Below are 19,913 nucleotides of genomic sequence, written 5' to 3' on the forward strand. Positions count from 1 at the left end.
GAAAGCAAATCTTTCCCAAAGGTTTTTTTTTTGGCATTTCTGGCCTTTTGTCTACATTCGAAGTAATGACAGATTATTGTACAGAGGGTCGATTGATAGTTTTGCATTGTTCTAAATGTATTCTTATGTATCAGTAATATTAAGGGTTAGCGTTATGAGAAGAAAGAAAGAAAGAAAGAAAGAAAGAAAGAAAGAAAGAAAGAAAGAAAAGTCAGCATTTGAAAATGAAGTAACAGTGTTTGACTTTCACTGCCAACAAGCAGCTAATTAAGAGGGAGGGGTGTTTGATTGTGTCTATGATGGACTGATTCTATTTTGGGGAGTCATTAGCGCCATCACACCAAGTGAAATAAAACACATCACAGAGCTCGAGTATGCAGCAGTTTGAAAAAAGCCACTTGTTTTTTTTTTTGTTTTTTTTATTGACAGAAAAAGTCCCTTCAATTTAGGAACAAAACGTACAGTGAAAAAAAAACACTTGAATAAAAAATGAACTTTTTTTCAGGGTGTTGTATTATTGGACGTTCAATCTAAAGCTCAGGAGGCTCCGGGACAGACGCACGGCTGTCAGAAGACGAGAGAGAGAAAAAAACTGGGATAAATGTTTAAACTGCGGATGGCTATGTGCATACATGCATTTGGAACGGAGTAAACAAATGTGGTCGCCTATTTGAGCAGAAAATACTTCTGTTGCCGATCAAATGTTACGTCCGACCTTGAGAAATGCGCACAGTGATCAAAAGTTCAGGCGATCAATCAGCCACACATCATCTTAACCCTCCCCACACACACACTTGCAGGACTTGAAATAATACAGACATAAAAATGAATAAATACATCTAATAAAACTTTACAAAAATCTGTGAGCTATGACCCCCCCCCGCCCCATCCGTCCCCCACCCAGCCTCCCACTCTCCCCCCCTCGTGCCTCTTTTCTGCTCTTTTTTGTCCTTTGCCAAACCCACAGTCAATATAAAATTACCAAAGCCACAGAGTGAGAGAGTGAGAGGGTTTTGGGGGAAAATCCACATTTTTTAAACATATGCATTTCCAGTTCCTCTTTTGTTCTGTTATTAAAAGCAGCATTTTGCACCAATCACAGGGGATGCCTCCGCCCCTGCCGCGTCTCCGAGGGCCCACATACCTCCACACACTTCCACTATCTCTCACGCGAACCCCCGTCGCTCGCTATAAACAAACCAAACCAGGGCGAGACAAATCCTGGGCAAACATCACAAAACAGATCACAGCCGGTTTCATCACTTCTTTTTTTTTTTTATTATTCAACGCAGGAGAGTTATCAGGTCCAGGCAACATCTTGACAACACAATGGTAATTTCAAAGCAGTTTGAGTTTGGCTAATATATATCATGTTTTAGGTTACACACTGTATGCAAAGTGCTACTGGTTGACAAAGACGGTATATCACATATTTACAATGTCATGTTTTTTTTTTTTGTTTTTTTTTTAAATTTTTTAACTTAATCTGAGGAGTTTGCGCTAATAAAAATAGAAGATAGATCCAATTTTGTACAATAAGGGAAGCTTTGAGGGCCCACTCACTAAGAGGTACTAAAAAAAGTACACTACTATTTGGTACAAAGGAACGTTTTCTGCCCTCTTGGCACATTCAGCGCCATCACTGAAATCATGCTAGCCTCTGAACTCTGACATGAATCTAAAAACTTGTCTTCTAAACACTGTATATCTTCAGCGGAGATGCGGGCACATGTACATGCCCGGCTCGCTTCCTGCTTTGTTTGCATATTTTTTTTACAGTATATATCCACACTGCAGGTGGGATCTGTCCGTCCTTTGCTGCAAGAGGTGCTGGTGGTGCATGTGTGTTTTTTTGTTTTCACAGTGAGATGGTTCTGCTAAGTTTCGTTTCAGTGCTACGTTAAGACACATCCTTCCTTGATAAATAACTGATTCAAACTCAGCCAGCTGAACCGGCTGGAGGAGCTTCATCACTTTTATGGCTTTTTATTCATCCTGGTCAAGTCTGAAACATCAAGGAGAAGTGACACAGAGGCGTCCGTTCCCCGGGCTCGGTTCCACATCTGCACTTACAGACACAAGTATCGCAGCTAAAATTGGTTTGTTTTACTATTATTGTTTTAACATGGCTTTTATACGGAGGGCAGATGTCATGATTAGCAGCTCTCTGTCCCGGTTCTTTTTTACCCCGTAATTATCTTTTGATGTGAAATCCATTTTTTACACCACATGAGTTGACGCTGCACTACTTGTGCTTTCGTCTGTAGGAGCTTTTTGAAACCCCCCCCGCCCCCATCGTCTGTCCGTAAAGATCAAGAGGGGCCTCTCATTCCAAAGATGTGGTCAAACTCGCTGAGGATGAGCTCTACCGCCTGGTTCTGGTAGACCATATTCACCGCCATGTTGCCATTGTCCCGCTCCGGGCGCATCAGGGTTGGCCCGAACACGATGCCGATGTTCTGGGTGGTCATTCGGTTGTAGTCTGAGCGCTCCAGAACTCTGCAGGGAGACAAAACAAACGAAAAGGAAATAGGATTGAAGTCATCTAGGGTATCAACGATAATTAAAAAGATACAGACGAGGATTGTGTATTGTTGCAGTTTGTGGATTTTAAATTCTCAGTCACGCTAACAGGATGATAATGTCGGTCAGTCCTCCAGTTTGGCCCAAATTGAAATATGTCAGCAACTGTCTTGGCTTGCTGGCTCGATGGCTTGCAATGAAATTGTGCACAGACATTATTGGTCTGATGACTCAAGCGCCACCACAAGGTTGACATTTGTGGTTTTGCATGAAATGTCTCTGCACCATCAGGACGGATTGCCATGAAATCCGGTGCACACATTCATGTCCCCTACGAGGATGAGTCGCAATAACTTGATCTTTACAGCTCGGGCCGTAATCACTTTTTAATCGGTCCAGTACTTTGGTTTATGACCTGGAAAATTGGAGACGCTCCCTTCAGCCTTTGCTGTTCCATGCTAATTAGCAAATGTTAGCGTGCTAACACACTAAACTTTGTCAACAAGTGTAAACCCAACATGTCGTCACATAATGGTGTGTGGACTACCGTTTTTTAAGCATTCTGAATTGACCATATCTGGGTGACGGTGTGGAGCTGGGGGGGAATATCCTGATTGATTTGACTGAGAAGCCTGGTGCGGACAATCACAATGTAGCCACGCCCTAAAGCATGCTCTGCTTTATTGTCTGTTTAACTCCAAATGTGACCATAATTTACAAAATGAAAATCACGCTGTGTTAAAGAAGACTTTAAACTAGCGAATGAAGCCATAAACTCATTAGGAGACTGTTTACTAAGGGAATAACTCAAGTGAAAAGTGGGGTCACTTCCTCATAAGCTTACATACAATCAGACTACCTTTTGCAAGTCACCCCCTGCTGGCCATTCAAAGGATGACAGTTTAAGACACTTAAACTTTTCAGACATGGAGGCTCCGACTGTGTCTAATACAGTCAGTACATGAACATCCAGCCCAGGCGCCAGGATCAAATGTTCCTGCCAACACTGCTGCGTTCTCATTTCTACGTGTCACAGGCTAACTGCCATATTCCCATTTTTACAAAACATGCCATATCACATTAACATTACATGTTTTATGATCCAACTTTAATATTCAGAGGTAGAAGGGATGGTGCTCGAGTCCCAGACGAGAAGGATTTCAACATTTGTAAGTGTGAAACCATTTTTGATGTTAGTCAGGGGACCTCAGGACAACTTCCAGTCGCGTCTGTGCCTCAAAACCCGGTGTTTTAAATGAGACCGTGGGACGTCTCCTGCTGTGCTTGTGAAAACAAAAAACAGGTTTTTTTTCATTCAAAACATGATCTTTTCCCAACTCTAACCAAGTGGTTTTGGGAGCTTAAACCCAAACAGACTACACACATAAAATGAAAAATTGAATCTAAAGAAATGTTAAGTTTCTAAAATATCTGTGGTTTGCAGAAATGTCCATTGCATTTATTCTGGTGATTTGGTTGAATAAACACTGCTGAGCATGCTCGCACTGTCAAGGTGAGCATGTTAGCGGGCTGACCTGAGTCTTGTTTGAATCCATCTTCAGGGCTAACATGATGGCTAACTGTTTCGTACAGCTTCATGCTTCTGGTCAGCGCGTGACATCTCTATAATTTCTCACAATCTCCATCTTTCTCGATCTCAAGTTTGTGAATCCACCAGTGACATCTTCTCTCACGTCCACGTATATCTGCATTTTCAAATCCGGATCTGTGCACATGAAAGTGTCCCGATCCGCCGCCAGTATCCACCTATGTTGGTGTGTCTGAGTGTGTGTGTGATTGGGGGGGACTCAGGAATGGATTTAAGCCACAGCATGAGGCATTCTTCTAAAAATGCCATTCCCACCAAGCCACAGAAGCAGCCAGCAATTGCTCAAAACTTCCACATTAAAAAGAGAGGAGGAAAAAAGGGAGAGAGAGAGAGAGAGAGAGAGAGAGAGAGAGAGAGAGAGAGAGAGAGAGAGAGAGAGAGAGAGAGAGAGAGAGAGAGAGAGAGAGAGAGAGAGAGAGAGAGAGAGAGAGAGAGAAAAGAGAGAGGTTCCAGTGGTGGCGGCGGTGGTGTTGGTATGCCTTCCAGCAGACGAACCACAAGGCTCCCATGGGACCTTCGAGGCAAGGAGGAGAAGGAGGAGGAAGGGGAAAAAAAAGGAGAGAGAGAGAGAGAGATAGAAAGAGGAGGAAGAAGGGAGGAAGAGGAAAGGGAGATTATAAAAGGAGAGAAGGAAGGTGAACTGAGAAGAAGAGGAAGTAAGGAAACAACAAAAAGGTAGCAGGCGAGCAAGAAGAGAGAGGAGGGGGACGGTGTGCGATCGGGAGAGGAGATAATAAATGAGAAACAGAGCGAGGGGGGAGAGGAATGACAGCGGGGGGAGAGAAAATGAGAGAAAGACACAGAGTTGACAAATTCATGGGGCCCACCACACCCTGGCACAAACATCGGCCTCAGAACACGAACACTCACCCCTGTAGTGGAAGGAAAAACCATAGGCGGTAAAAAACACACATTTTATGTACTGTAAAAGGAACTGGCTCGGAGAACATCGTACGCCATTCATCTTCCTCCAAGCCTTTTCATCTTCACAGGGACCCAAACTTAACAACAGTGTGATCCCGGTACAGCGCTGGCACACTCCGAGAGCCGAGGCCAAAAGAATCCCCGACAGAAGAGTCACCGGCGAGGAAACGACCCCCTCTTGTGGTCAGATTTTCAAAAAAAAAAAAAAGTTTTCAAGGAGGAGATTTTTAATTTTGACTTCGCTTCACTTGAGGGCATCCGGTTCATTCCTGCATGCCTGAAGTGTCCCGATGGGAGAGTGGGGGTGGGGGGTAATATTCTGCATTATGAGATGTTCCCAGGGAGGACTGTTAAAAAACGAGCAGAGATTGCACTGCACCTACCGTCTGAGATGGCGACACATGAACTGCAGCGTGTCGTGGTTGGGAGGAGGCATGTTGAGCACCAGACACTTCAGACGATCCACTTTGTCCATGTAGTCCGACATCTCTGCAGCACAGAGCGGGAGAACGTGTCAGATAAACAAACAAGATATCATCGCCTAGCATTCTTGTTTCATGTGTTTTATTAGCAACAGAAACCTGACTGACATCCACTAACTGATCTAACATGTGCCCCAATTAGCATCCGCTATCTGATCTGATACAGCTGCGTGTAATTATCAGCCATCGCCACTGCGGTTTGATGAACGGCGGCGTGGTGATGGCACGCCAAAAATTCCAGTGGATTGATAAGAGAGGGGGAATCGATACCGAGAACGTATTCACATTTGTTATCATTTTTCAGTCTGAATGTGATTTTGATTTGAAACGGAGGATTAACAGCTGTATTTTGGATATACGGCGATACTCATCAGAGAGCCTGTGCAAAATTAATTGATGAGGAACACAGATAAAGGAAAAGTTTCATGTTTTTTTTGTTTTGTTTTGTTTTTTTTTTTTAAAACTGTCAAACGCCATTAAAAGATCAAAAACATGATCAGTGAATTGATCCTACAAACGTGCTGTATGTGGGGCTGGTTTGGTTTATTTCTCGGTGCAATGCTCATAAAAGCTAATAAAAAACATCAGTGGGCCACACTGCTTATTATGACAACATGGGCCCCGTGGTTTATTCTATAATAATAATAGTTAACTTTTATTTATAGGGCACTTATCAAACCAAAGTACACAGTCAACGTGTAGATACAACGAAATAAAACACCACGACGATAAAGAGATACACAAAGAAGAGCTAAATTAAACTCCAAACAACAACAGATGAAAAACAATAAGACAAGCACGCAAATTAGATAAAATCCAGATTTGATTTCCGATAAAAGTATGTTTTTTTTAAAGGAGATTTAAAAGGAAGAGGCTGACTCTGACGGCTGTTATAATCCTCTGGAAGGTCATTCCAGAGCCTCGGGGGCCCCCCGTTAGCAAAAACTCAGCCCTCTTTAGTTTTTAGCCTGGACTCTGGAATAAATAAAAGACCGCTGCCTCAGGATCATCAAAGATCTAAAAATCAGCTCCGCAAAAAAACATGGAGCCGACGTAAGGAGGCTAAATCTAAAAAGAATCAATAGAACAGCCGAATGTGCGTTAAACCGCAGCTGAACACAGTTCTTCGGATCCATAATTATTCATGCTCTTTCATAATCTGGGTACAGCAGGAAGGGGGACAAATTGAGCAGGATATGAGGTCTGATTTTCACATCATACAAATACAATACAACAAGTGTTTGTTCTGTTTCCCACCATTAGGTTTATGTTTTGGTCCTCCGAGGGAAAAAAAAAGTTTATGCACCTCTTCCTGACACAGGAAGTTTCTTTCCAATAACTTCTCGAAAACCCCCTGCGTCACATAACGTAGACGCAGTTTAATTTCGTTTTCTCATGATGTTATTTCAAGGCGTTTAAATCTCATCCAGCTAAAGTGCATGTTCGATGCCTTAACTCAGCCTATTACCACCTTAAAAAAGAAGGAAATTAAAGGATACGGGAGAAGTTCTCAGCAGGCTCGACTGTACTGTAGCAGTGTGGCTGTCTACACTGTCCTCACTAGAGCCAAGGTGGAGCACATTATACCTGTCCTGAAACCACTGCCCTGGCTTCCTGTCTGTCAAAAGATCGATTTAAACATCATAAAGATCATGTCCGTAAAGCACTAAATGACCTCAGGCCTAAATACATCTCTGGTTAATTGAAGGAGTTCATCTGATACACATTTTACAAAGTTTCCTCACTCAAATGGAGGGTAAAATTGCCCTCAAATCAATAAAATCGGGGTTTAAAACAAAAGCGTTCACTGCGGCTTTCGCATAATTGGATTCATAATGTCTTTGTAATCTTCAACTTTTTATTTGCTTGCAACATTTTCTTAACGTCTCATTCTTAAAGCCTTTCATCGTCTCACTATAAAGCACTTTGAGCCGCCTCGCGTCTGAATGGCGTCACAGAAATGAACTTGCCTTTTTTTGATTTAATGTTTCATCGACAACAAATCAGACCTGTCGGGCCAAGGACTAAAGAGAACGACAGCTAGAGTTTAACCAAGTCTAGCAGGTAGTCAGTATTGGATAGATTTTGATTAAAGACAACGAACTGCATAAAAAAGCTCAGCAGAAACAGCGGACAGGTCGGACGCTAGTTTAAACAGAAATATCGAAGTTTGCCGATTTCACACATCTGTCAATGAGCTGCAAGTTTTCACACTGATTCGGTTTCTATCCGTGGCCTGTCCTTAACTAAAGGGCGGACTGCCACAGACTGAGTGAGGCCAAGACCAGCTAACACACAGTCGCTTTTGGTCTTTTTCGAAAAGCAGAATAACAGCAAGCTTATCCTTTAAATAATGGTGTCAAAACTGGAGCATGATACATATATAATATGCACGTATGTATATGAGCTGAGGATTGTGGGACTTGTGTGGAAAAGACGCAGCTAAAACGTGAGTAATTCACACTGCGGGGATGTTTCTTGTTATTTTTTTGCAGTGGAACTGTAATTCAAATTTAAATTCAACGCTGCCCAATAAATTACAGTTTTGTCAGGATGTAATTATTCTCCTCTCGCCTCCTTCAAGCAATTTTCTTGTTGTGGAAGCGCCGTTTTTTTTTTTTTCTCTCCCCCTGGTGCCTGTATATCTTTCACTATATACCGTATGTGGCAACATGTTCTAGAGGTAGGAAAAAACTGAGCGCTGTAAATACATTCTATAATGAAGAGAATTACATCCACTTCAGCTCGACCAAGTGTGAAACCGCCCAAGTGAAGAGGGGGCTGAGCTCTCCTCTCTCTAATGAGACCGTCTTGGTTTTTGACTCATTAAAACCACAGCAGTGTTGGGAGTGTTCAAAATAAAAGCACACCAGAGGATAAATGACAAGTTGATGTTAATAAGTTATCCTCTGAGGGCCTCCTGTGGCCCTCAGGGTGTAAGAAGCTGATCTTGTTAGCTTTTCTTCTGTTTCGTCTTTTCAGTCGTACACACAAGAAGCTCACAATATGTTGTATCTGATCATGTAAATGAGGGTTAGAAGTGATGATGACTTTGATTGTTGATTAATTAAATGACTTTTTTGTTGTGTGGTATATAAAATGTCAGAAAATTATCAGAAATGTTGTGTTTGATGAATGGAAGGCAACACGCTCACCGCAAAGTGCAAAGAATCAAATCCCCCCCAAGAATCTCAAGACTTTGAGGTCTCAATATTGAGTCTCAGTGACCAAAACATCAACCTTTTCTTAATAAATCTTCATAAAATTTCGAAGGTAAAAATTGTGTGCAGGAACTATTTTCCATTGAAATTAAGAAACGTTGTGTTTCCCAAAGCCCAACATGACGTCCTCACATGTCCTCACAGCCAGTTTGTGTTTAGTTGAACACAAACAGGAAATGAGGGGAAAGAGATGGTCCTGGTATGCATGAGAGAGTCCCTGTTCAATTACACGTACAGCTGCAGCAATTACTAATCGATTAATAGATTAAGTTGGCATCAATTAAATTACTCGCTAACCATTCTGATAATTGATTACTTGCGCTTAATTTACTCATTAAGAAAATTCAAGTAAAAATTCTCCTGATATCGGCTTCTTACAGGTGAATATTTTCTGGTTCCTCCATGACATTTAAGGATTTCCTCTTCGATATTTTTCACCAGTTTCTGACTTTTTATAGACCAAACAACTTAATGATGAATCAAGAACAAAATAAAACGAATTAACTGTGAAAATAATCATTAGTTTCAGCCCAAAATAAATGACTTCATGACACAACAAAATAAAAGACAATAAATGCCCAAATATTTACTTTGAAACAATCAACATCCTACAAAAACGTCTCACCTCAAATATAAAGGTGATTATTTGCATTTTAACAACAATTCTGTTTTTATTTTGTTTTACTATCTACCTCAGACTAACCAAAGATCATGTCACTCTGTGAGCACTCCACAGTTAACAGAGAAGAGGACATACAGTAAGTGAATGTGTGTATATATGTTTATCTTTTTTTTTTTTTTTTACAGTTACTTTCTAGATTTTAGTACTTATTATCTTTTTTCTGACTTACTCTTGTCATTTCATCTTTCCTTTTTAAATCTTGTTCACATCCACAGTGTGATATTTTGTGTTCTAGCAGGACCAGCTGTCACGGTGTGATTTCACCCAGTGGGACCAATAAAGTATTTCTGATCCTGATAAACCAAACAGTGTGAATGGGGCAGAAGCCGGTCACTCACTGACTGTCTCCACGATGTCGGTGAAGAAGCCGAAGGGCACCAGCGGCTCGGGGAGCTCGCGGAAGAAAAGTTTCAAAGCTCCCGTGATGACATGAATGTCCTCCCATTCAGACTCGTCCAGATTCAGCTTCTCCTCTGAGGGGCCGGGAGGAGTGGAGGGGGGGCGAGGGAGAGGAGGGAGGAGAGGATGAGGGTGATGGGGGAGAAATTCAGACAGACAGAGTCAGAGGAAGTGAATGTAAAAGCGAGGCAATGTGAAAAAAAGAGCGACAAAGAGTCCGAATCGAGAGACAAAAAACAAGAGAGAGTGCGAATTCAGGTCAACGTTGAGGCGTGACGTTAAGGCTCGTAGCTGCAGGAGGGAGATAGAGATGGTCTGTAAAAGTGAGAGAAGACACTGAAGCACAAACACGTGTAAAAAGCACGCAGTTTTCTTGAAACCCAGGCCTGACAAATGCTTCGCAAACCGGATAACAGGGACCAAAAGGGAAGACAATGTCTAGCTTTAAATTTGAGCCCAGTGTCAAGAATATTTACGACACAAACAAGAATCTAATGATGAGAAACATGAGTCAGAGAGATTAGAGCAAAGCTGATTCTCCGCCTCGTCCACTTGGTGGCAGCCTCGGACCGTGCGAGAGCTCGCTGTACAACCTGCTGCTTGTTATTACATCAGAAAACTTAAAGCGGCAAAAAAAAAAAAAAAAGCCTAAGGGACACACATACATTAAGCAAATGGTAGCACAACAGCCAAACGGCTCAGTTGCACATCTGGGCTGCAGCTCGGCTCTGCGTGTCAATCTGTGGGTGGGTGTTAGGACTGAGTTTCTCACTGAGGTGTTCACATTATGCAACACACGATGCACACAACAAGCAGGCAGAGGGGACACGTGAAAGGCAGCTGGGTTTTTTTTCCCCTCGCTGGGCTGAATCTACCTTGTACCAACTCCGCTGGGAACATGTAACGGCCGTCAGTGGTCACCGCTCGCTCTGTGAAAAGCAACATGTTACTCAGTCGGGGCGTCCGGATGTCACGTTACATACAGACTACATCAGTGTTGCATGGATTACACTGCGTGCATTCAGACTGACCAAAAAACAGCACCAGATGACATTTTTATCTTGACTGGGAGGAAAAGAGGAAGAGATAAAAATGTCTTGATATCTGACGACAGACAGAAAAATCCAACTTCTACCTTCGTCAGGATTCATTACTCTCAGACATTCAATTCAAAGTTCAGTTGCTCCCCCTCCTCCCCCTCCATCCTCACCGTGGTTCACAAGGAAGCGTAGTTTCTGAATCACTGCCAGGTTCCCGGATACTCTATATATGCCGTCAGTGTCCAGTCCTGCAACAAACCACATAGAGGCGACTAAATGTGGGGATCTCCACCGGCGTGACACAGTATCTGCTAATAATCTACGTAAAGGGTGACTTCAATTTGACAGTTCAAAGTGTTTTTACAGGTCTTGGGGAGTAGTCTGCTTATCAAAGCCGTTGTGCATCATGCTGAAGCTGTGTGCACCTCGGTAAATCTCCCCCTAGTGATGTCACTCACTGGCTGAGGGGAATTATGGGTAATGTAGGCTCCAGGTTTAGAACAGATATCGCTTTTTTTGTTTGTTTCCTGCTTCCTTCATGTCCATTTTCTTATTTCATTATTTTTTTTGCCAGTCACCCACAGACTCATGTCAGGTGATCCAAATCACAAGTCACACCGTGTGGGCTGAAAATCACAAGGAGCCTGATTCCCCTTATGTAGAGTCACACAGGCAAACTTGTTAGAAAAACTTAAATTAAACTGATTTATATACAATGGTATAGGGGCAACAGAATGTGGCAAAGGTCATCAGAATGTTCTCCGATCTCCCCTAGATGACTGATTTTTTCTTTTTTTTCACATGAACTCGCGAGTATTTATAAACTTCCTCTAAACATTTAATCGTGTGACTTTTGAAGTGCTCACAAAGTTTTTTTTATGACATTGAGTTTCTGCTTTTTACACACTGGTTCCAACATTAGAAGTGGAACAAGTCAGGCTTGTGTGATACATTAATGATTAATATCCTATCAGAGTTAGACATTTACCAGAGAAAATGACTGACTGAATGTATCATGTAACTGCAGTTAGTCATGCATCATCTTTTTCCCCTTTCTTTCAGTTAGTTACATGTTATGTGCAAGTAAAAGCTCTTGAAAGTTGACATGAACAGAAGCTCTTCTCTCCCACAGAAAACACAGCTCCTGAACACCTCGTCAGTAGTCCCGCCTTTTATTCTGTGACTTCTTGACATCAATGCGTCACCATGTCACACATTTTAATAATTCATGCATATTATTCACAGCAGAAGTAAAGCTACCTGGGAGCTCAAAACACGACAAGGCCAAACGAAGAAACGGCGCTGCTGGCCGGGGCGTGTGCGAGCTGACCAATCAGAGCAGACTGAGTATTAAGGAGGGGGACCGGCGCTCAAACTGGTAGTACAGCGCTACAGCACTTGACGGTGTGAGAAAGCTGATGTTTTTTGAGGTTTAAAGCATGTAAACTTATTCTAGTGGTATACCAAAATAAAATTATAAACCTGCAAATGAGAATAATATATAGTATGTAGCACATATCTGAATATTATCTTTTGTTTTTTTTATTGTTGTGTTCAACCCTAATACCTTTCATCGCCAAGTTCAACTCATTTAAACTGTAGAGGCTTAAAATTTGTATTCATCTGTGAGATCTTAATAATCTCTATAGGAGCTAAAACATTTATTTAATCCAACAGGTAAAAGAAAAATATTCTGCGTCAGGTTCGACAGTCGATTGATCTTGGATCGTTTCTTCTATCTTGGATCAAAGATCATTTTCTGAGAGGGGAAATAAAGCAAAACACTTACTGGTTCTAGCTCTTTAAATGTGAATATTTGCTTGTTTTGGTCATCATCTTTTATCGTACATTCTATTGTAGTCTTCCTAGTATGTATTTTATTTAACACGGCATGCTGAAACTATAATGACTGCATACGGTAACTATGACAATTATCAGTGATCTTTCTCTTTTCCCCGAAGCTTCTTCGTCCTAAAAGTTTTCAGCCTTTCACAGCCTTGATCTCTCCATGTGGGACTACTCCTCAGAAATATTTAATTCATCAAAACCAGGTTTTTAAAAGCTCTTGTGATCAAAACACAGACGTCTTCGCGCGTATGAAATATTTATCAGCGGCATTGTTTCTAAACAGTTTCTAAACAACTCAATTTTCTCTCATTTAGATCTCTTTTGTCTGGCAGCTGTCACAACTTCTGCTCTGTGCGTTTTTTGTCTTTTTTTTTAGCTCGCTCTGTGGACCAATCACAAACGTTTCACGGTACGTTTTTGTTGGATGATTTATGTCACAGAGCTGAGCCGCTTCCCTCACGTGTCTGCAATAAGCAGGGAATCACATCAGCAGGGGGGCGGCTGTGTGTTTGACTGTACCTCTCTTCTCCACGGCCTCAGTACAAAGCCTGACGAAGCGAGGGACGGTGCTCCGCTCTCTCTCGCAGAGCATCTCCAGGCTGCAACCAAACACCTGATCTGAAGGGTGATGACAGACGGACACAAACACACATACAAACACACTTTTTATGTCGGTTCAGACGTTTTCTTCTTCTCTCAGATAACTGTGCCAACACATGATGTAAGAGCTCCAAGCTCAAGTCAATCTAGTGATACATTTACTGTTCATTATAGAAGAAAAAAACAAAAACCCAGAAGAGATGTAAGCTCACCCTTTATGATGCAACGGCGCTCATGTGCTGTACAGTATGTACTGTAGGGGCGAAAAGAAAATCGCACGCAACCCCTGTGCGCCACAGTGTGACGCCATTAAACTGCTGTGTGATCAGATTAGGGTTGTCTCTGATAAGGACCGCGATGAACTTAATGCGAAGATGAGAGGTGAAATCAGTTTAACGATCATTAAACTCTCAATGGTAGATTCAGAATTTTCGTTACAAATCCACAGATGATTTTGAACATCATCTTCACTTCTAACGAAATGCTGGCGGGCGAGCTCCGTGTCGCTGAGGTTACACGTCCTGTTAGTCCGTCAGAAGGGAGCTGCAGTTAATTGTTTTATCTTTGTTAAAATTATGTAAATGCACATCCCTGACGTGAATCTGGTCAGGAACCTTGGGCTGCATATCAAGGGTCTGCAAAGAAAGGCAAACCTCCACAGACATTTTCTGAGAGCCGAAATCATGTTTTTTTTAGAACTTTTACCGTCTTCAGTGTCTCCTGTAGTGATTATCTACATCTCTAATCTATATCAAGATGCTGCTTAGTCTAAAAGACCTGAGGATGTTGTGGCAGAATGCTAATTTCTTATCTTAGTTGATCTCTGATGAGACACTTTTCCTACTGACTCATTACAGCAGTGCATTAGAGGAGTTCCTGCACAGATGGGTGGCAAATTTTAATGAGCTTTAAATTAAAGGACAAACCAACATAAAGCGTCTCAGTGGGCTGTTGGGCCACCGTGAGTCATCAGAACAGCTTCAATTCGCCTGAAGTGTCTTAAAGCTACTGAAGGGACAAAGTGCGTTCTTGGTGTTGTTGATGGTAGCAGAGAACACATCGGACCAATCGGCTTAATTCTTTGTTTTCTTCCAGGTTGCTGTGGTGAAGAGGAGGTCATACGGCTTAATATGACACCTTTTGTCACCATTTCTATCTTTTTAAAATATCTTTTGCTTAGGATACTGGGGGAAACAACAACAAAAAATCATTTCAGCAGTTAAGAAAGATCCAAAAAAGTGTGAGGAACTTCTCAGAGAAACTCTTAGGTAACAGGCGGGGAGGATTGCAGTGCATGTTCTCTCAGGGAGGTGGCATCGCTGCTGGTTACATGCTGAGATTTCCTGGCAGCCTTCACAGCCGTGATTCAGCTTAGTTAAATATCCTCAACTTCCTAACAAAACTTAAGCGGGTAGCTTTAGCAGCAAAAAGTGTGGTCTTGTTAAACACACTCCCATCATTCACCACCGCGTGCTGCTGAACAAAGCACAGTTGCGTTGAAGTCGAACTTCAAAAAGAATCCTCACCTTTGATGAGGCCTTTCTCCTGCAGTGCCTGCAGAGGAGGTCTCTTCAGGATCAGCTTCTTCAGCCGGGTCTTCACTCGCTTCCTCTCCGTGTTCTCCAGGTTGGACGATGAGCGGGGGACTGCAGAGGGAGGAAAGGAGGAGGGGGGGGAGGAGGAGGAGGAGGTCAGTGCGGGGCGCTCGAATGCGGGGCAAGAGAGCAGATGAGAGGGGATGGTGGTGAGGATGAAAAGTGGGAGGGCCGGGCGGCGGCGGAGGTGGGCAAGGACCGACGGGGGGATTATCTGCCACGGAGGCCGCGTGAAGATGTAAGTGGGCTGGATGGAGGAGAGGATGGAGGAGAGGATGGAGGGGTGTAAGAAGCCTGTGTGGAAGTTTAGAGAGAGAGAGTGATGATGATGGAGCGAGAGGCCTCGAGCGCACTGAGGCGAGGGCGGGGTCGGTTTTATGTGAGGGGAGGCGGTGAGGATGGAGCGTCGAGAGGCGTCACGCGGGGATGACTTACGAGACGTTCTCCTGTCGTCCTCGTCTCCGCTGTGGTCCAACATCTCCACGCTGCCCGCTCGCCTCAGAGAGTACAGGAGGACGTTGTCTAATGGGTTCTCGCGGTCCTGGAGGAGGGAAATAAGGCTCATTGTGGGAACAGCATCATCAGAGAAATACGACTCTGCTTTCACTTAGAGCTCATCTGATTTCTGGTGAATGTTCAAAAAGTCTGCATGTGTGGTTAAGACTCAATTAAAGGACATACAGTAAACCGTATATACTGATGGTGTGACATCATTTCTATCCACAGGGAAACCATCTGACCACGAATAGAGAAGTGGTGCAGTGAAAGTGGGACTATGCGCGTGTCCCCTGTGTGTGCGTGTGGGGCGCCTCACCAGTCTGTCGATGACGTTCTGGATGGTCTTGTACCACTCTTTGATCAGCGAGTCCGTCTCCGACTGCAGCAGGAACTCGTTTCCCGTCACTGTCCTCAGCTACAACACACACACGTTGACAAGCCACGTGAGTGTGCGACCTCAGAGCCGGCAAAGCAAGCCCCAGTTTTTAACAAAAGTTACGTCTCTTAAAGACAGTAGAGGGCTCGTACTAACACTTGATCTGCCAAGATGTGCTGGAAAATGAATTTTTCACACAGCTTCCTCTTCTTCTGCACAGAGGGTTACAGTCGAGTGACCGAGTGAAAGAAGCTTCCCACTCTCACTTCCCTAACTGATAAGGACTCTCTGCTGACAGAAATATGATTTTATCTTTTACTGCTCATCAGTTAACACATTGTCCTCTCGGCACGTCAGCTCAAAAACAATTCAAATGAAAACGAAGGGTTCGTTGAATTGCTGTGACCTTTCTGACAGTCCCCCCCCCCCCCCCCCTCTTTTCTTACCTTGAACACGTTCTTCTTGCTGGACAGCTCGTTGGCCCAGTGGATCTGTGCTCCTCTCAAGTCCACACTGCTCTCAGGGCGACTGTTTCCTGGTTTCTGTTTGCAATAAAAGAGTCATGTTTTGTTCTATCTTGTCAAAAGCTGGTTGAATTGACCTATAAGTTGTTCCTATAAATGGAGTTTGGGTGTTTTTTGCCGTGGGAAACAACGCTACACTTTGCCCAGTTTAACTGACAGCTACATTTTGACCAGCTTTCACACAAAACACCTGCAGTCGGTTTGTGTGACCTTTAGCATTAACAGAGCAGCTGGTGAGTGTCATTTAGCTGCAAATATCCTGTGAAGAGAAAGGTGTGATAGACGATAGAGTCCTTCCATTTAAACAGACCAAAGAATGTCTTTACACAGCAGTCTATACTGTGGCTAAACCAAAGTCAGAGTGCCGCTAAATGAGATGTGGATCTGAGGATATTATATGTTTGTTTATGTGCTTTTATGAACGTGTGGCTCTGTGTCTAATTTGTATGTAAACTTCTTGAGTGGAGCTGCCTCAGGACGCAAAATGAATTTCATTGTAGACCGACAATAAAGCCTTGTGTTGTATCGTACTGTATTGTATTGTATCGTATCGTATCGTATCGTATCGTATCGTATCGTATCGTATCATATCATGTCGTGTTGTACCATATTGTATCTTAATATATTGTTCAGTGTCATATTGTATCTTAATGTATTGTATCTTATCGTATCGTATTATGTTGTATCATATTGTATCTTAACGTATTGTTCAATGTCATATTGTAAAGTATCATGCTACATCATATCTTATCAAACCGCATCATGCCACATCTTACTGGATCGTATTGTATCGTATTGTATTGTATCAAGCCACATCGTAATGCATCATATTGCGTCCTGTATGACAGCTGAGTGGTCACTTTCTCCGTTTGTTAAAGCGTACTGCTGTTTAATCACTGAACCAAAATCAGCTGATCTCAAAAGTCACCTTACGATGTTTCAGTCTAAAGTGATGACTGCAGAGGAACTGACACAGAGCTCTTGCAAAATGACTCAGAGGAGTTGGCTGATGATTTTGTAATAAAGAAAATTTTCCTCATGTTATGATTTCCCGACCATCACTGGACTTCAGCCATTAAAAACACAGACTGTCTGAGCTCTCACCCAGCTGGAAGGTGTCTGTGATTTGGGATCTTTGAAGAAAACCAAACTGTTCCCAACCAACACCACCCAGGACGGGCTCCAATTCTTCCTGCAAAACAAAGAGCATACATACATACCTGTCACTGGGGATGCAGAACACCAAGTCATACTTGCCTTAATTTATTCAAACACTTTTCATACAAACAGATGCAATCCAATTCGTATGTCAACATAAGTCTCTTGATATCTCACCTCAGTTTCCGGCCTCCTTCTGCAATCTTTGTCTTGTTCAAGAGGCCAGCTTTCTCTAACTCCTGCAAACACATTAAAAGTGCATTAAAATCTGCAATATTCAAGCGCTAATATCAATACTGTCACAGGGAGTAGGCCCGAGAGTATGTGACGGAAGTTGAAATATTAACAGTAAAGTACAGCAGAGGGCTTTTCCTCTGTGTAATAAACTGCATCCTGAGCGAACCCATTTAACTTGACTGTTGCATCATTCGAAAAATAGCAGGAGGGGAGCTGCTGCGAGATCTCCCACTGCGGTGTGGCCCCATTTAAGGTGCAGGAGAACAGAATTAATACTAACTATGAAGCCATAAGTGTTGAGGACAGGATATAAAGACAGTGAGGAAGGAACGCAGAAGTGAGGACCATGTTGAAGAGCGAATAGAGAGAGCCAGCGTTTTATTTTACTTGCCCAGGTTTTGAGATAACCATACATACTTTTTTCCTGATACAGATTCATCTAAAATCTCTGTGAACAATTCTCAATTTTCCAGCTTCAGTAAAAAATAGATCTGAATGAAATCGGATAACAGGGATGACTGTGGATTATCCTGAGTACCTGGTTCAATTCTCTATCACTGGTGGGGCGATCTGCGTATTACATGCCGCCTGCAGATATCTTACAACACCTGCATATAAACCAAATCCTCAGGAAAGTCAAAACTACTAGAGATTTATGGCCACTCCTTTGGTTTTTTTTTTTGTTTTACTGTTGAATGCTGGGAAAACAGCACAAAAGAGGTTCTATTATTGGTTCTGAGAAAATGGTTTTGGAGGAGAGAAGAAGAGGGTTTTTAAAAAATATTTTTCAAGCGAAGACTCTTGTCTGGCGGTGTGACCCGTAACAGGAAAAGTGCATCCAGAAATACACATTGAGTCATTATCTGCTCACCACCACGCTGATAGAAAGTCGAATGAAGTTTTGTAGTCCACAACACATTTCTGAAGTAGGTGGGGGCTTGTTTTAAAATGTCAAATAGAATGGCTCCATACAGCTTGTCCGGCAGAACACATGTAACGGTAAGCACCGAGATCCAAAACTGATTTGAAAAGACACCCTCAACAAGCTTTAAGCTTATCAGCTACAGTGAAGATTCTGGCTTTAAAGAAGGTGTAAATAACATCCCTTCAAATAAGTTTGGCATCTGGAGCCTTCTGGAGACTTGGATTACAGTGGATGAGCTGTACGGAGCCATTTAGTGTTTTTTGTTGTTGTTGTTGTTGTTCCCCTGCTGTTCAGTTGTTTAGGAGAATGATTTTGTTTTGCTATGAAGCTCAAGAAATGTCTTGTTGACTACAAAAAGTCACCTAACTTTCAATCAAAATGGGGCGAGTGGATAATGACTTTTAACTTTTGGGTGAGCTTATCCTTTAAGGCTGCTGGGATGCTCCTCAGATTGTTTAAGAAACTACTGCGTTCTCAAAGATGTCTATCTGTATATCACAATAAGAGATATGGTATTCATAAATGGATGTTTTTATCTTAAAGGGTAAAAAGCGACGTTTTCTCACCGGTGTGCAGCCCTCACTGTCCGGAGAGCTTGCAGGAGACGGAGGTTCCACGACGATGTTGGTCACATTACAGGAGTAATCTCTGCACTGCTGCACCAGCTGAAACACGGGAAGCATCATCATCATCATCATCATCATCATCATCATCAGCAGCAGCAGCAGCAGCAGCAGCAGAAGCAGATGGGTTCAATTGTCTCTATGTACATTTGTGCGAAAACTGGTGAAGTTGATCTGCACTTCCTCCTCTCTGTGATAATCTGTCAATACTGTGCACGCAGATTCGTGACTTTTGTGTGAATACCTTGCCGTTCTCAGGCAGGACCATAGATTGGGAGTGGCTGAGCTGCTGCTTCACGTCATGCTGGGAGTTATGGAAGTGGGCATCGGCACTGCTGAACCCCATCGTGCTCAGGGTGTCAGAGGAGGCGGCACGCTGCATGCTCTTCACAGGGGGGGGAGTTAAAAGTCAGGGTCAGATTTTTTTGGGTCAGTGGTGAAAGGGAACAGACAAAACAAGGGGAAGGGACATGACTGTTTTATTGTGTGAACATGCTCCCATTGTAGTGTTACATCTGCAGATCTTGTCTGACAGCTGACGTTCTTTTGTTCTCTTCTAAGTAAGAAACTACAGCAGAAGCCTTTTCTAGATATCATATTTACTGCATGTATTGGTATTTAGCTAATGCTCTTGCCTCGAGCAACCTCA

General features: G+C 42.8%; 1 protein-coding gene and 1 long non-coding RNA gene across 9 annotated transcripts in view; one reads left to right on the forward strand and one right to left on the reverse strand.

Annotated features, from left to right (window-relative positions):
- Positions 1-1,259: 1,259 nt before the first annotated feature.
- arhgap9 (Rho GTPase activating protein 9) overlaps positions 1,260-19,913 on the reverse strand; it is a 51,654-nt gene continuing 33,000 nt past the window's right edge. For 4 of the 8 annotated variants that reach the window (XM_037099713.1, XM_037099714.1, XM_037099716.1 and 1 more), the window contains 14 exons: positions 19,509-19,649; positions 19,208-19,306; positions 17,657-17,718; positions 17,426-17,513; positions 16,244-16,339; positions 15,738-15,836; positions 15,359-15,464; positions 14,855-14,974; positions 13,248-13,346; positions 11,051-11,128; positions 10,716-10,769; positions 9,780-9,914; positions 5,440-5,545; positions 1,260-2,499 (listed from right to left, as the gene is read on the reverse strand). In XM_037099713.1, coding sequence (XP_036955608.1) covers positions 2,313-2,499; positions 5,440-5,545; positions 9,780-9,914; positions 10,716-10,769; positions 11,051-11,128; positions 13,248-13,346; positions 14,855-14,974; positions 15,359-15,464; positions 15,738-15,836; positions 16,244-16,339; positions 17,426-17,513; positions 17,657-17,718; positions 19,208-19,306; positions 19,509-19,649 — 1,470 coding nt within the window. In that variant the 3' untranslated portion in view covers positions 1,260-2,312. The remainder of the gene's footprint in view (positions 2,500-5,439; positions 5,546-9,779; positions 9,915-10,715; positions 10,770-11,050; positions 11,129-13,247; positions 13,347-14,854; positions 14,975-15,358; positions 15,465-15,737; positions 15,837-16,243; positions 16,340-17,425; positions 17,514-17,656; positions 17,719-19,207; positions 19,307-19,508; positions 19,650-19,913) is intronic. The other 4 variants (XM_037099718.1, XM_037099717.1, XM_037099720.1 and 1 more) reach the window with 2 other exon arrangements.
- Positions 11,980-15,787, forward strand: LOC119020432. Its single transcript, XR_005075315.1, has 3 exons — positions 11,980-12,035; positions 12,129-12,286; positions 15,650-15,787. It is a non-coding gene; the product is annotated as an uncharacterized LOC119020432 (long non-coding RNA).

This window comes from Acanthopagrus latus, chromosome 6, assembly GCF_904848185.1.
Source record: "Acanthopagrus latus isolate v.2019 chromosome 6, fAcaLat1.1, whole genome shotgun sequence".
In the NCBI taxonomy this organism is placed as follows: domain Eukaryota; kingdom Metazoa; phylum Chordata; class Actinopteri; order Spariformes; family Sparidae; genus Acanthopagrus; species Acanthopagrus latus.